Source organism: Pristiophorus japonicus, chromosome 3, assembly GCF_044704955.1.
Source record: "Pristiophorus japonicus isolate sPriJap1 chromosome 3, sPriJap1.hap1, whole genome shotgun sequence".
Taxonomy (NCBI): Eukaryota; Metazoa; Chordata; class Chondrichthyes; family Pristiophoridae; genus Pristiophorus; species Pristiophorus japonicus.
Window position 1 is genome coordinate 84419501 of NC_091979.1, and position 14986 is coordinate 84434486.

Here is a 14986-nt window from a genome sequence, read left to right on the forward strand (position 1 = left end):
TCACTATCATTATTATCACTATCTCTATCAATGTTGATATAAATGCCCTTTCTACTAAAATAAATATAAGTATAAGTATAAATAAGTATAAATGTGAGTGGATCTATCAGTAAAAGACGCTTAAATTATAAGCCCCTTATTTAAGCAGGCTCCTCACTTCCTCCGACATTCAAAATGGCGTCCATAATGCAGAGTTCTGTGAGGAAGGTCAGGTAAAAGCAGCTTTTCTCCAGCGATGTCCAGCGATCTTCTCGGTGAGCAATCAGCCCGGCGATGTGTGGGCGATGTGCCGAAAATTGCGCTGGGCGATGTGTGGGCGATCATCTCGGCGATGTGACCTGAAAGTTGTTCTGGCAATTTTCCAGCGATGTTCCGGCCCAACTTTCCACTTTTGAGGCAAAATGGGTGATAGCCTGACTTTTTGGGCGATATATGGGTGCTAGCCCAGCGATTTCAAGTGGAAAGTCTAGCCATAGATTAATGTGTGTTCTACCAGGGCAAAAAAACATAAATCTGAGCTAAGTAACTCACTGTTTAAGGTCTGTACAAATGGTATGTATGTTTTTCATCAGCTCAAGCTTCCCTATCTCCAATGGGGAATAGTATAAATAGTATAAATCGCTATGTGGGTAATGGTATGGCGCATCTAGATGGGCTTATGCCACTGTCTGGATCGCCTAAAAATGATCATTCGATCATCATTTCCTAATAACCATTTCAGAATTTGTCATGCATTATGTTAGCCCCTCCCTCCACTTCTGGCACCAGAAAAAGAATACATTTAAAATCTCCAAAATACATCCTAAGAAATCACAAATCATTTAAAGTTGCAATACCACAAGCAGGTTGTAATATTTCTGTACCATGCAGGCAAATTCAACAATTATTTTTTTAGCAGCATATTAAAGAAATATAACAATAATATATAACTTAAAATATATTGAGACAAATATCTGTATGTAATAAATAACTTAGATCACTAGTCGCAGACTATCTGTTCATTTATTTTGCATTCTAAGGGCCTCCTAACCTTCATGAGACCTCTCTTAGTTGATACAGTGAGTTCAGAATCATAGAATGATACAGCACAGAAGGAGCCCATTCGGCCCATTGTGCCCATGTTGCTTCTTTGGTAGCGTTATTCAATTAATCCCACTCATAAGCTCTTTCCCCGCAGCCCTGTAATTTGTTTCCCCTTTAAGTATTTATCCAATTCTCTTTAACTTACTATTGAATCTGCTCCCACCCTTTCAGTGCATTCCAGATCACCATTTAACAAAATGTTTCCTCATGTTGCCTCTGGTTCTTTTGCCAATCACCTGGCTACTGACCCTTTTGCCATTGGAAACTGTTTCTCCTTATTTACTCTATCCTCTGTGGTTGAACAGGAGACTAACTTCTCCAGGTATTATGGGATACATTTTTTTGGGGTTCATGGGCATCGCTGGCAAGGCCACATCCCTAATTGCTCTTGAGAAGGTGCCTTCTTGAACCACTACAGTATTTGTAGCAGTTTATTATAACTGAATGGATTGCTAGGCCATTTCAGAGGGCAGCCGCATTGCTGTGGTTTGGAGTCACATATAGGCCAGACCAGATAGGGATGGCAGATTTCCTTCCCTAAAGGGCATTAGTGGACCAGATGGGTTTTTAACAACAATCCAGTAGCTTCATCCAGATTTATTTAATTAACTGAATTTAAATTCTCCAGCTGCTGTGGTGGGATTTGAACTTGCGTCTCTGAGTCATTAGTCCAGGCCTCTGGCTTACTAGTCCAGTAACATTGTCACTATGCTACTGTACCCCTAGATATGGAGCAAAGGCAGATAAATTGAGTTGTTCTTATGTTGTGATGAGGCAGTGTGGCTGGCCCGAAGGAAGGGGGCCCATATGTTCTGATGTTCCGCCAGCACCATGCGCTGCCAGGACATTACTCACTGTGACTAGAAAATGTTCACGTGTTTAGGCCACGTGTTTGCTGCAGTACCTGTTTGATTGTTCCATAACAGTGGGATGCACCTTCCTGCTTCTAGAAGAAAGATCAGTGTGACCTTGCAAGCAGTAGTAGGCCAAGTATACATGGGCTTGGGTTCAGGAATATGCTGGTACGGCACAGTGCAGATATGGAGTTAATGTGTACCTACTAACCCACTAACCTTGTGGCCTTACCATTTCCCATGGCTAGAGCAGAGCTCCATGGTCTCCTCTTCATAGGGGGTGAATTCTTTAATGTTGGAGTTGCCCATCTCCAGTACCCTGCCTCTCACGGGCTTTGTGCGTGTTTCTCCTGCAACAAGACTGAGTGAATCAGGTGTGGGCTGTCACACTAAGGATACCCTCCATCATGTTATGTGGCACCACCACCGTGCTAAATGGGTGAGATTCAGAACAGATCTAGCAGCTCAAAACTGGGCACCCATGAGGCGCTGTGGGCCATCAGCACTAGCAGAATTGTACTCCACCACAATCTGTAACCTCATGGCCCGGCATAATCCTCACTCTGCCAGAACCATCAAGTCAGTGAACCAACCCTGGTTCAATGAGAAGTGCATGCGAGAAGCAGCACCAGGCGTCTCTAAAAATGAGATGCTAACCTGTTGAAGCTACAACACAGGACTACATGCATGCTGAACAGTGGAAGCAGCATGCCATAGACAGAGCTAAGCGATCCCACAAACAATGGATCAGATCAAAGTTCTGCCATATTGCCACATCCAGTCGTGAATGGTGGTGGACAATTAAACAATTCATGGGAGGAGGAGGCTCCATGAGTATCAGCATCCTCAACGATGACGGAGCCCAACACACAAGTGCAAAAGATAAAGCTGAAGCATTTGCAACCATCTTCAGCCAGAAGTGCCAAGTAGATGATCCATCTCGGCCTCCTCCTGAGGTCCCAACCTTCACAGAAGCCAGTCTTCAGCCAATTCAATTCACTCCACGTGATATCAAGAAACGGTTGAGCGCACTGGATACAGCATAGGCTATGGGCCCCGACAACATCTCGGCTGTAGTGCTGAAGACGCTGCTCCAGAACTAGCCGTGCCTCTAGCCAACCTGTTCTAGTACAGCTACAGCACTGGCATTTACCTGACAAAGCAGAAAATTGCCTGGGTATGTCCTGTCCACAAAAAGCAGGACAAATCCAATCCGGCCAATTACCGCGTACACTCAACTATCAGCAAAGTGATGGAAGGTGTCATCGGCAGTGCTATCAAGCGGCACTTGCTCACAATAATCTGCTCACCGATGCTCAGTTTGGCTACCTACAGGGCCACTTGGCTCCAGACCTCATTACAGCCTTGGTGCAAACATGGACAAAAGAGCTGAATTTCACAGGTGAGGTGAGAGTGACTGCCCTTGACATTGAGGCAGCATTTGACCAAGTATGGTATCAAGGAGCCCTATTCAAATTGAAGTCAATGGGAATCAGAGGGAAAACTATCCACTGGCTGAATCATACCCAGCACAAAGAAAAATGGTTGTGGTTGTTGGAGGACAATCATCTCAACCCCATATCATCACTGTAGGAATTCCTCAGGGCAGTGTCCTAGGCCCAACCATTTTCAGCTGCTTCATCAATGATCTTCCTTCCATCCTAAGGTCAAAAGTGGGGATGTTTGCTGATGATAGCACAGTGTTCAGTCTCCTAACTTGTGCCGTGTAGATAGTGGAAAGACTTTGGGGAGTTAGGAGATGAGTGACTAGCTGCAAAATACCCAGCCTCAGACCTAGTCTTGTAGCCACAGTATACTGTGTGATGGAACACTCTTCACTTGCCTGAATGAGTGCAGCTCCACCAACACTCAAGAAGCTCAACACCATCCAGGATAAAGCAGCCCACTTGATTGGCACCTTAAAGATTCACTCCCTCCATCACCAACGAACCGAGTCTGCAGTGTGCACCTTCTATAACAACTCGCCATGGTTTCTTTGACAGCACCTCCCAAACCTGCGACCTCTACTACCTGGAAGGACAAGGGCAGCAGGTGCATGGGAACACCATCACCTCTAATTTCCCCTCCAAGTCACACACCATCCAGACTTGGAAATATATTGCCATTCCTTCATTATCGCTGGGTCAAAATCCTGGAACTCCCTACCTAACACTATGGAAGTACCTTCACCAGACAGACTGCAGCGGTTCAAGAAGGCGGCTCACCGCCACCTTTTTAAGGGCAATCATGGATGGGCAATAAATGCTGCTCGTCAGTGATGCCCACATCCCAAGAATAAATTTTAAAAAGTATTCTTCCAATTATTAAAGTAGAAGAATAACTAAGGAAATAACTAAATTAATCACAGCAAATGAAACTCCTTTGTAACAGTGTCAGACTATAAACTCTCTTCAATTCCGTATAAGTAAAACACAACAGATTAAATCCGTACATGCTCTCACAGAATTTGGTAAGGGTGCTGGGTTTTTCCTGGTTCCTTCGCTGCCGAAACCAACGCTGAATTGTGCGGACATCCCAATCCAGTTGTTTGGAAAGGCCTTCCAGTCTCTTTTCATCCGGATGCTAAAAAAAAGAAATCAGCCAATTAAGAATTTCCTCTTCAATAACAACAACAACTTACATTTAACATAGAAGAATGTTCCAAAGTGCTTCACAGAGGTGCCATCAAAAAATTAACATTGAGACAAGGAAGGAGCTGTAAGAAGAGTTAAGAGATGAGTTTTAATCAAGGCCTTAAAGGAGGAGAAGTTTATGGAATTCCAGAGTATGCTTTCTCCTCAGTTCCATTTTCTTGAAATATAAATTAAATGCCAATATCCTTTGTTTTCATAAGATGTTCATACCTGATTAGTTCCTATTTGTGTAAATTACTCCAAATTTCATATATTATTTCACACATTATTTTAAACAGAGAATTAGTATAACTAAAAATTATGCTGCATCTTTTTTGTAGAAGTAGGGTGTCCAGGGTTCTCACAAAAACAACAAATTGGAAACGAACAAGAACTTCGCTGGAAGACTGTAATCTGCATCTGGGAGTGTAAAAATGGATTTTCCAGCTGCATTTTCAATTCTGCTGGTCTGAGATGGGTATTAGCAGTATAATGGCATCCTTAGATTAAGAAGAAGATGAGGGAGAAATGCAAACAATATGTTCTAAAGTTTATAGTTGTTTCCCACCCTTTTAAAATGCATGTTTCCTTTTGAATAGTCATCATGTCATCATGGAGAGTGATAACAATGGCCCAAATTTCCTGTCAAAGTAACGCTGAGGCTAATGGTGCTCGCTGTTATTTACACACAAATGGTACAGCAACTTCAGGTGAGGGGCAGATACCTGGTTAAACTCAAAATCCTTAGTTCCTGATCCATTTTGTCTAGCAGGCATCTTTGCACAATACAGACATTCCTGGAGTTTCAAAGCTCCACATAGAAAATAGGAGCAGTAGTAGGCCATTCGGCCCTTCGAGCCTGCACTGCCATTCAATATGATCATGGCTGATCCTATCTCTCAACACCATATTCCTGCTTTTTCCCCATACCCCTTGGTGCCTTCTGTTTCTAGAAATCTATCTATCTCCCTCTTAAACATATTCAATGACTTGGCCTCCACAGCCTTCTGTGGTAGAGAATTCCACAGGTTCACCACCCTCTGAATGAAAAAATTTCTCCTCATCTCGGTCCTAAATTTCCTACCCTGTATCCTGAGACTGTGACCCCTTGTTCTAGACTTCCCAGCCCGGGGAAACATCCTTCCCGCATCCAGTCTATCCAACCCAGTCAGAATTTTATATGTTTCAATGAGATCCCCTCTCATTCTTCTAAACTCTAGTGTATACAGGGCTAGTCGACCCAATCTCTCCTCATATGACAGTCCTGACATCCCAGGAATCAGTCTGGTGAACCTTCGCTGCACTCCCTCTATGGCAAGTATATCCTTTCTTAGGTAAGGAGACCAAAACTGCACACAATACGCCAGGTGCAGTCGCACCAAGGCCCTGCATAACTGTAGCAAGACATCCTTGCTCCTGTACTCAAAACCGTGCAATGAAGGCCAACATACCATTTGCCTTCCTAACTATTTATTTAATTGTTCTGCCATTTCCTTGTTCCCCATTACAAATTCTCCCATTTCTGTCTGTAAAGGACCTACATTTGTTTTCACTAATCTTTTTCTTTTTATGTACTTGTAGAAACTTTTGCAGTCGGTTTTTATGTTCCTTGCAAGTTTACTCTCATACTCTATTTTTCCCCTCTTAATCAATCTCTTGGTCCTTTTTTGCTGAATTCTAAACTGCTCCCAATCCTCAGGCTCGCTACTTTTTCTGGCAACTTTGTATACTCTTTTGATCTAACACTATCCTTAATTTATTTTGTTAGCCATGGTTGGGCCACTTTCCCTTTTGTATTTTTACGCCAGAAAGGAATGTATAATTGTTGCAATTCATGCATTCGTTCCTTAAATATTAGCCGTTGCCTAAAAACCGTCATACCTTTTAATGAATCTTCCTAATCTATCATAGCCAATTCATTCCTCATACCTTTGTAGTTTCCTTTGTTTAGATTTAGGACCCTAGTTTCGGATTGGACTACTTCAACTTTCCATCTTAATAAGAAATTCAATCATATTATGGTCACTATCTTCCCTAAAGGACCCTACTTGACACTGCAATTATCCACATTAAGTTAAAATTATGGAAGGGTTTGACAGAAGACATCATCAAAATGCCCTGCGACATCAATCCACTCATGCTTGAGGCAGACGCCTCCAATCTCTCTGTATTCGTGGACAGTGTGCTCGGAATGCCTTCAGTACATCGCACAATCTCTGCTCCTGCTCAATGATTATCCTCTTCATCGATGGCCCCCACGACACAGCATCTGTGTCCAGTTGAGCAGAGCTTGGAGAGGCCTGTGCAGTCCGGCACGGATTCTCCACTGCTGTGCCTGACTCCACCATCTGCACTTGCTCACTTGTGAAGTGTGAGTCACTAGGTGAAAACCCAACTATCTCTCTTACTGGTGCTACCAAAGTGGGAGTATCTGAGATCGTGCATGGTCTGCATGAGTCCAGTGATGCTGCACCCTCAGAAGGATTGAGCTTTTCTGAGGAATCGTCAAGAAGGCCCTGTGGGAAATAAAAGACATGAATGAGTACTGGGCGAGGCAAGACTGTTGGAAGTTATAATTATGAAAATAATCATATTTCATGTAATTTAGTGCTATATGTCATGTGGCTGTCTGATATTTAATTGTGTCACCGGCTAGCTGGGAGTCAAGATAGACACCGTCCATAGTGCCTACACCACCTTGTTTCACACCTTTCAGTTCACTGATTCAGCTGCTGAACTTCAGTCATGAAAGGAAGGATCCTGCCCGGGATACTTGACCTGTTCCACCCACCAGAATCCAAATGGTGGGACATGTGGGATCTGGTGGACCTTCCTGCAGGATATGGCGTATATCCATATTCCCTGCTACCAATTCCACTGGGGCCGTCTTTACTCATCAGCAGATTAATGCCTCGCAGTTCAGTTGAGGGAGCAATCCCTGCCACAGAGTGAGGACCAGCTGCAGGCTGTATGTGTGCCCACAACGCAGGAGCAGGGCCTATTCATCCAGTGGAGCTTGCATCACCACTTCGCTTGGCTGCGCACCTTGGGGTTCCTTCAGGAACTGCAGCAGCAAATATTGCCAATGCCCTTTGATGCTGAGGGCTTCTTCAGCGAGCAAGTAGAAGAGCTGCTGCAGGACTACGAGCATCTCCAGCAGAGCCTTCAGGCATTCCTGGATTGGTACCCATGGGGACACTGAATAACTTTATACCTTCGCTCACCCCCATCTACAGGCCTCTTCAGGGACAGCAGCCATTCCAAGGCTTTAGCCAGGCCTCAATATCCTTGTACCATGCCAGCCCATCATTCTACATTAGAACCTGGAATTCAGGGAGTTCGTAACCTTCAAGGCCCTGTTCAGCTACACCTCCCCAAACAGTGATGACCCACCACAGATCTGCATGGGTGGGTCATTTCCAGTACTTCCAGTGGAAATGGATCAATCTGGATGCTTGGACCCAGGAGACCAGAAATGGTGAGTATCCTCTGTATTTGCAACTTGAGCCTCCACGTTTTCATAGAATCCTAGAAATTTACAGCACAGAAGGAGGCCATTCAGCCCATCGTTTCCGTGCTGACCGACAAAGAACTATCCAGCCTAATCCCACTTTCCAGCTCTTGGTCTGTAGTCTTGTAGGTTACAGCACTTCAAGTGCATATCCAAGTACTTTTTAAATGCTATGAGGGTTTCTGCCTCCACTACCCTTTCAGGCAGTGAGTTGCAGACCCCCACTACCCTTTGGATGAAAATGTTTCTCCTCAAACCCCCTCTAAACCTCCTACCATTTACTTTAAAACTATGCCCCCTGGTTATTGACCCCTCTGCTAAGGGGAAAAGGTCCTTCTTATCCACTCTATCTAGGTCCCTCATAATTTTATACACCTCAATTAGGTCTCCCCTCAGCCTCCACTGTTCCAAAGAAAACAACCCCAGCCTAGCCAATCTTTCCTCCTAGCTAAAATTATCCAGTCCAGGCAACATCCTCATAAATCTCCTCTGTACGCTCTCTAGTACAATCACATATTTCCTATAATGTGACCAGAACTGCACGCAGTACTGTAGCTATGGCCTAATTATTGTTTTATACATTACAAGCATAACCTCCCTGCACTTGTATTCTATGCCTTGGCTAATAAAGGCAAGTATTCCATATACTTTCTTAACAACCTCATCTACCTGCCCTGCTATCTTCATGGAATGGGGGTCATATCCCAGTGAATTAAAGGAATGGAGACATATCCCAGTGAATTAAAGGAATGGGATCAGCTCCCAGTAATTTAAAGGAATGGCATCAACTCCCAATGAATTAAAGGATGTTACAGTTGGCACTTGATAAAAAAGACTGGGACAGTTTTGGTTCAAGCCATAACTGCGCAGAAATGGAAACTTTGGACAGCACACCTGCCAGTTTCAATTCATTGGCAAATTTTCAGGAAGTGGCTGCTGGTACAGAGCTGGAGATCATTGGAGACCAGGCTCCAAAGCACTGTGTTCAGATGGTAGCTCTGGGCATGGGCTCCAGTCCTACCATCCTTTCCATTTCAAATAAAACAAATTGCATCCAATCCCTTCATTTTGAAAACATCAATCATATCCCCTCTCAGCCTGCACTTCATCAAAGTAATAACCCCAAATCTCACAGCCTATCCTCATAACTAAGAGCTCAAAAGATTCCGTATCATCCTATTACCACTTCTGCATCCTCTCCAATGCCTCAATATCCTTCATCAATTGCAGGGTCCAAAACTGGCCACAATAGATGTACCAAAGCCTAATACAGTATTCTTCATGTGCCTTAAGTGGTCCTACCAATACAACAACAACAATCATTTGCATTTTTACAGCTCCTTTAACATAGTAAAATATCCCAAGATGCTTCAAAGGACTGTTATCAAACAAAATTTGACACCGACGCATAAGGAGATAATGGCTCAGATTTTCCTGTCAAAATAATAGTGAGGCTAATGGCTCTCGCTGTTAGTTATGTGCAAATGGTACTGCAACTTCAGGTGAGATGCAGATGCGTGGTTAAACTCAAAAATCCAAAAGTTGCTATCTGAGATGCAAAACGGCATCTCACTGCCTGCCTCACCATTGAAATGCATTGAATGGCATGAAGTTGCTGTATTTGCACAGTAGATATGAAGTAAACTTATCACAGAAAGTTAAGTCTTCGCCATTCCAGTCTAAGTGTGCTTTTAACAACATAACTGTTCATTACTGCCAGTCAACCTTTCTGGCACTGAAAATTAACTATTGCAGGTGTGGAATCTCATTTTTCAGGTTTTAATTGTTGTCAGAGATTTTTAAAATGTCAAATTCCAAATTAAATTTTTTTTTACTTTTACTTTCTATCTCCTTTTTCTCTCTCTCTTAATCCAACCTTTCTTTCCCTCTTTATCCTTGTTTACATGATTTGACATTGAATTCATCCGCTTTAAATCCCACTTCCTTCTCAGTTTCTTTAACAATCTTTCAATCTAATTGGTTAAGGAGATACACAGTTGGTTGCCAAGTTTACCCAATCCCAGGCACCCAGTTTTCCTCGCTATGACGTTATCAGCTCACACTCTCAGCAACTTGCCATGCAAAAAAATGTAAAACATAAACATGCAGGAAGGGGCAAGTCTAACTAACGGCAGATAATGTTAGATTCATTCCTATAGCAAAAGTTGGCCCATTTTTGGAATAACACTGTTGTCACATTTTGGTAATTTTCATCATTATTTTACTTTATTGAAAGTATTTTGAGATTGAGTTACATTTAAGAGTTGTGCTTTAAAACAAAGGGAATTTGCACAGGTTAAAAATGAAAGGCCACAGACTGCAGGCATTGAAGAATGTGTATTAATGTTAGACAGGCCACAATGGGGAATATTGCAATTTATGCACTATTTTAAACTAATGAAACAAGAATCTATTGCAGTCAATTTTAAGCCCAGATGGACATGGATGGGTAGCGGTGGTACGATTCTGCCCGATGTCTTGTGCGTGAGGCTTAAGCAACTTTGAGCACGGGCCTCATTTACATTAGATTTCCAACCTGCATTCACAGGTAGCTTGCCAATCAGAGGGGTGGGAGTTTCAGCGACTCCAATGCAGAGCCAAGCTGTTAATTTTATCTTGGGGTGATGGGGAGAGCAGGGTGGGGTGCAGGGGATCTTGGATGATCATGCAACAGGCAAGGAACAGACGGACCGGAAGCAGGCTGGAAGATTTTTGTGAAGCCAGAAGGATCATTCATGCATAAGAACATAAGAACATAAGAAATAGGAGCAGGAGTAGGCCATACGGCCCTTCAAGCCTGCTCCGCCATTCAATAAGATCATGGCTGATCTGATCATGGACTCAGCTCCACTTCCCTGCCTGCTCCCCATAATCCCTTATCATTTAAGAAACTGTCTATTTCTGTCTTAAATTTATTCAAAGTCCCAACTTCCATAGCTCTCTGAGGCAGCGAATTCCACAGATTTACAACCCTCTGAGAGAAGAAATGTCTCCTCATCTCTGTTTTAAATGGGCGGCCCCTTATTCTAAGATCATGCCCTCTAGTTCTAGTCTCCCCATCAGTGGAAACATCCTCTCTGCATCCACCTTGTCAAGCCCCCTCATAATCTTATATGTTTCGATAAGATCACCTCTCATTCTTCTGAATTCCAATGAGTAGAGGCCCAACCTACTCAGCCTTTCCTCATAAGTCAACCCCCTCATCCTCGGAATCAACCTAGTGAACCTTTTCTGAACTGCCTCCAAAGCAAGTATATCCTTTCGTAACTATGGAAACCAAAACTGCACGCAGTATTTCAGGTGTGGCCTCACCAATACCTTATATAGCTGTAGCAAGACTTCCCTGCTTTTATACTCTATTCCCTTTGCAATAAGAGCTAAGATACCATTCGCCTTCCTGATCATTTGCTGTACCTGCATATTATCCTTTTGTGTTTCATGCACAAGTACCCCCAGGTCCCGCTATACTGCGGCACTTTGTAATCTTTCTCCATTTAAATAATAACTTGCTCTTTGATTTTTTTCTGCCAAAGTGCATGACCTCACACTTTCTGACATTATACTCCATCTGCCAAATTTTTGCCAGCTCACTTAACCTGTCTATGTCCTTTTGCAGATTTTGTGTATCCTCCTCACACATTGCTTTTCCTCCCATTTTTGTATCATCGGCAAACTTGGCTGCGTTATACTCAGTCCCTTCCTCCAAGTCATTAATATAGATTGTAAATAGTTGGGGTCCCAGCACTGATCCCTGCGGCACCCCACTAGTTACTGGTTGCCAACCAGAGAATTAACCATTTATCCTGGCTCTCTGTTCTCTGTTAGTTAGCCAATCCTCTATCTATGCTAATATATTACCCCCAACCCCGTGAACTTTTATCTTGTGCAGTAACCGATGTAGTTTGCCTAAACCTGTAATAGTAAACGTATCCTCATGTGACCAGTTACACACAAATATTTTATTAACAAATATGAAAACACTTAACATTTGAAATGAACCTTTCAACTCAGAATGAATAGATTATACATAAACACAATTTGCATTATAGTCTGTGGCATAGCTACTTTGTAGAAATGAGAAGAATATTGATATAAACCAGTTCTGACATTTTGAAATACACTTGGTGATGTACATTTTGCAGGAGAATATAATATTGGAATGGGGACTAGCTGGCGCAAAGGTCAGCTTTTCACCTTTTGAACCTAGGTTTTGGCCAAACCAATAGGATCAAAGCTTCTCTTTGCTACACCTGTAAGGATGTCATGGAATAGGTTTGAGAGGTCCCAACACAGTTCCTGGAGGCATAGCTCCTGGATCACCGCTCAGAATTGCCTCAAATCCAGCATTTCTTGGGCATTGCAACATGGCAATGTGGCTAGTGTTAGAAATTAAAAGCATCACACTCTGTAGTAAGATGTGCTGATCAGAGGTTGAAATTAAGGCACATTGCTGTATTCTTTGTATCAAACTATTAATATGTAAATATTGTTTGTTGCCAGAGTAATTATTTGTTGCTGGAATATGTGTAATTGATTCAAGTTCTATTCTTTTCATTTATTTCCTTGTACAAAAGGTAAACTGAGAGTATCAATGAATATGACATGCTCTGGTAAGTAATTAAATTTTCATTTGATTTTTTTCCCCCAGTTTCTTTGCTTTGGTCTTTCCATTTGATTGGACATCACTAATGACCAATATACTTCTATCCTGTTAAATCCAATATTAACTTAGTAGAGTAAGCAATCTGGTTCTAACCACTCTAAAGGACATAAGTTCAGACCATTTCTATAAAATGAAGCCCACATCTTCGGTTTTTATAAGCCACTGGCACACTACTGTTGGAGAAACAGACCCACGGCATAAGTGGTTTGCTTTCATCAGCAGAAGTGAGTCCCGTTGAATACTCAAAGATGCATTCTAAAAGTCTATGCAAAATAAGATTATTAGCTACCAATTTAACCAGATAGAAATCTGGAAAAATAGTTACATTTCAGCCCAAATGGTTACTAATATTTCAATTTTCATTCTAACACACACCAAAGTACACCATCAGTCACTGTAGCAAAATAATCTGATTTGCATTTCACCAAGTGAATTAACTGAACCTTCAGTATTTTCATTAAATTACCATTACCACAGTTCACTCATATATGTATTAGATATTAAAAATGGTGCGTGATCTCAAGATTCCAAACGCACTCATACTCTGCCTGTTGGTGGCATTGTAAACATACCGGGCCCAAGTTTTGGCCTCAGTTGCTCCTGATTTTTTGGAGCAACTGGTGTAGAACGGAGTATCTTCGAAATTCAAATTCTTGGCATTTAGTTTGCTCCAGTTCTAGTCAGTTCGAACAGTTTCACTTTGGAACAGAATTTTTTTTTCAAAAGGGGGCGTGTCCGGCCACTTGCGCCTGTTTTCAAAGTGTCGGCAGTGAAAACTTACTCCAAACTAACTTAGAATGGAGTAAGTGAAGATTTTTGTATGCTCGAAAAAACCTTGTCTACACTTTAGAAAATCAGGCGTAGGTTACAAATCAGGCGTAGGGAATGGGGGGGGGGGGTTAAAGGGAAGTTTACAAACATTAAACACTTCAGTTTTACAAATAAAGAGCTATCATCAATAATACATGATAAAAACATCAATAAATCAACCAATAAATCAATCAAAAAAAATTAATAAGAAATAATTTTTTGAAAAATCAATTAATAAAACATTTTCTACTTTCTGACTGCAGCACCGGGAGCCCTCCAACAGCGTGCTGGGATGCCCCCCCCCCCCCACCGCAGTGTGTCTCTGTCAGTGTCTCTATCTCTCTGTCTGTCTGTCTGTGTGTGTCTCTCATTCTCTGTCTGTCAGTGTCTGTGTTTCTGACAGTGAGGGGAGGGGGAGGAGGGGGGTAGAGGGAGAGGGGGAGCAGGAGGAGGGGAGGGAGGGAGGTAGAGGGGGAGAGAGGGAGGTAGAGAGGGAGGGAGGGAAGGGGGAGGGATGGGGGAGGGAAGGAAGGAGGAGAAGGGGGATGGGGGAGAAGAGGGGGAGGGGAAGGGGGGAGGAGGAGAAGAGGAAGGGGGGAGGAGAAGGGGAAGGGGGGAGGAGAAGGGGAAGGGGGGAGGAGAAGGGGAAAGGGGGGGAGAGGAGAAGGGGAAAGGGGGGAGGAGGAAAAGGGGAAGGGGGGAGAAGGGGAAGGGGGGGAGGAGAAGGGTAAGGGGGGGGAGGAGAAGGGGAAGGGGGGGAGGAGAAGGGGAAGGGGGGAGGAGAAGGGGAAGGGGAGGAGAAGGGGAAGGGGAGAAGGGGAAAGGGGGGCGAGGAGAAGGGGAAAGGGGGGGAGAGGAGAAGGGGAAAGAGAAAGGGGGAGAAGAGGAAGGAGAGGGGGGTAAAGGAAAAGAGAAGGGGGAAAGGATAAGGGGGGAAAGGAGATGGGGGGAAAGGAGATGGGGGAAAGAAGGGGGGAAAGGATAAGGGGGGAAGGATAAGGGGGGAAGGATAAGGGGGGAAGGATAAGGGGGGAAAGGAGATGGGGGTAAAGGAGAAGTGGGGAAAGGAGAGGGGGGAAAGGATAAGGGGGGGAAAAGGAGAAGGGGGGAGAAAGGAGAGGGGGGAAAGGATAAGGGGGGAAAGGAGAGTGAGGGAAAGGAGATGGGGGGAAAGGAGAAGGGGGGAAAGGAGAAGGGGGGGAGAAAGGAGAAGGGGGGAAAGGATAAGGGGGGAAAGGAGAGGGGGAAAGGAGAGGGGGGGAAAGGAGAAGGGGGGGAAAGGAGAAGGGGGAGGAGGCTGAACGGGCCGGGCCCGGCCGGGCCCAAGACATCAGGCAGGGCCCGTCCCCAGCACCAGATTTACAGGTAGGTGGCGATGGGTCGGGTCAGGCCCGGGGTCCGGGGTCGGGTCGGGGGGGAGCATGGGTCCGGT

General features: G+C 43.8%; 1 protein-coding gene across 1 annotated transcript in view; it reads right to left on the reverse strand.

The window, feature by feature from the left end:
* The window catches only part of cers6 (ceramide synthase 6), a 356478-nt gene that overhangs the window by 217768 nt on the left and 123724 nt on the right, over nt 1–14986 (reverse strand). The window contains exon 3 of the mRNA XM_070875509.1: nt 4390–4520. Within this exon, the coding sequence (XP_070731610.1) occupies nt 4390–4520 (131 nt within the window). The remainder of the gene's footprint in view (nt 1–4389; nt 4521–14986) is intronic.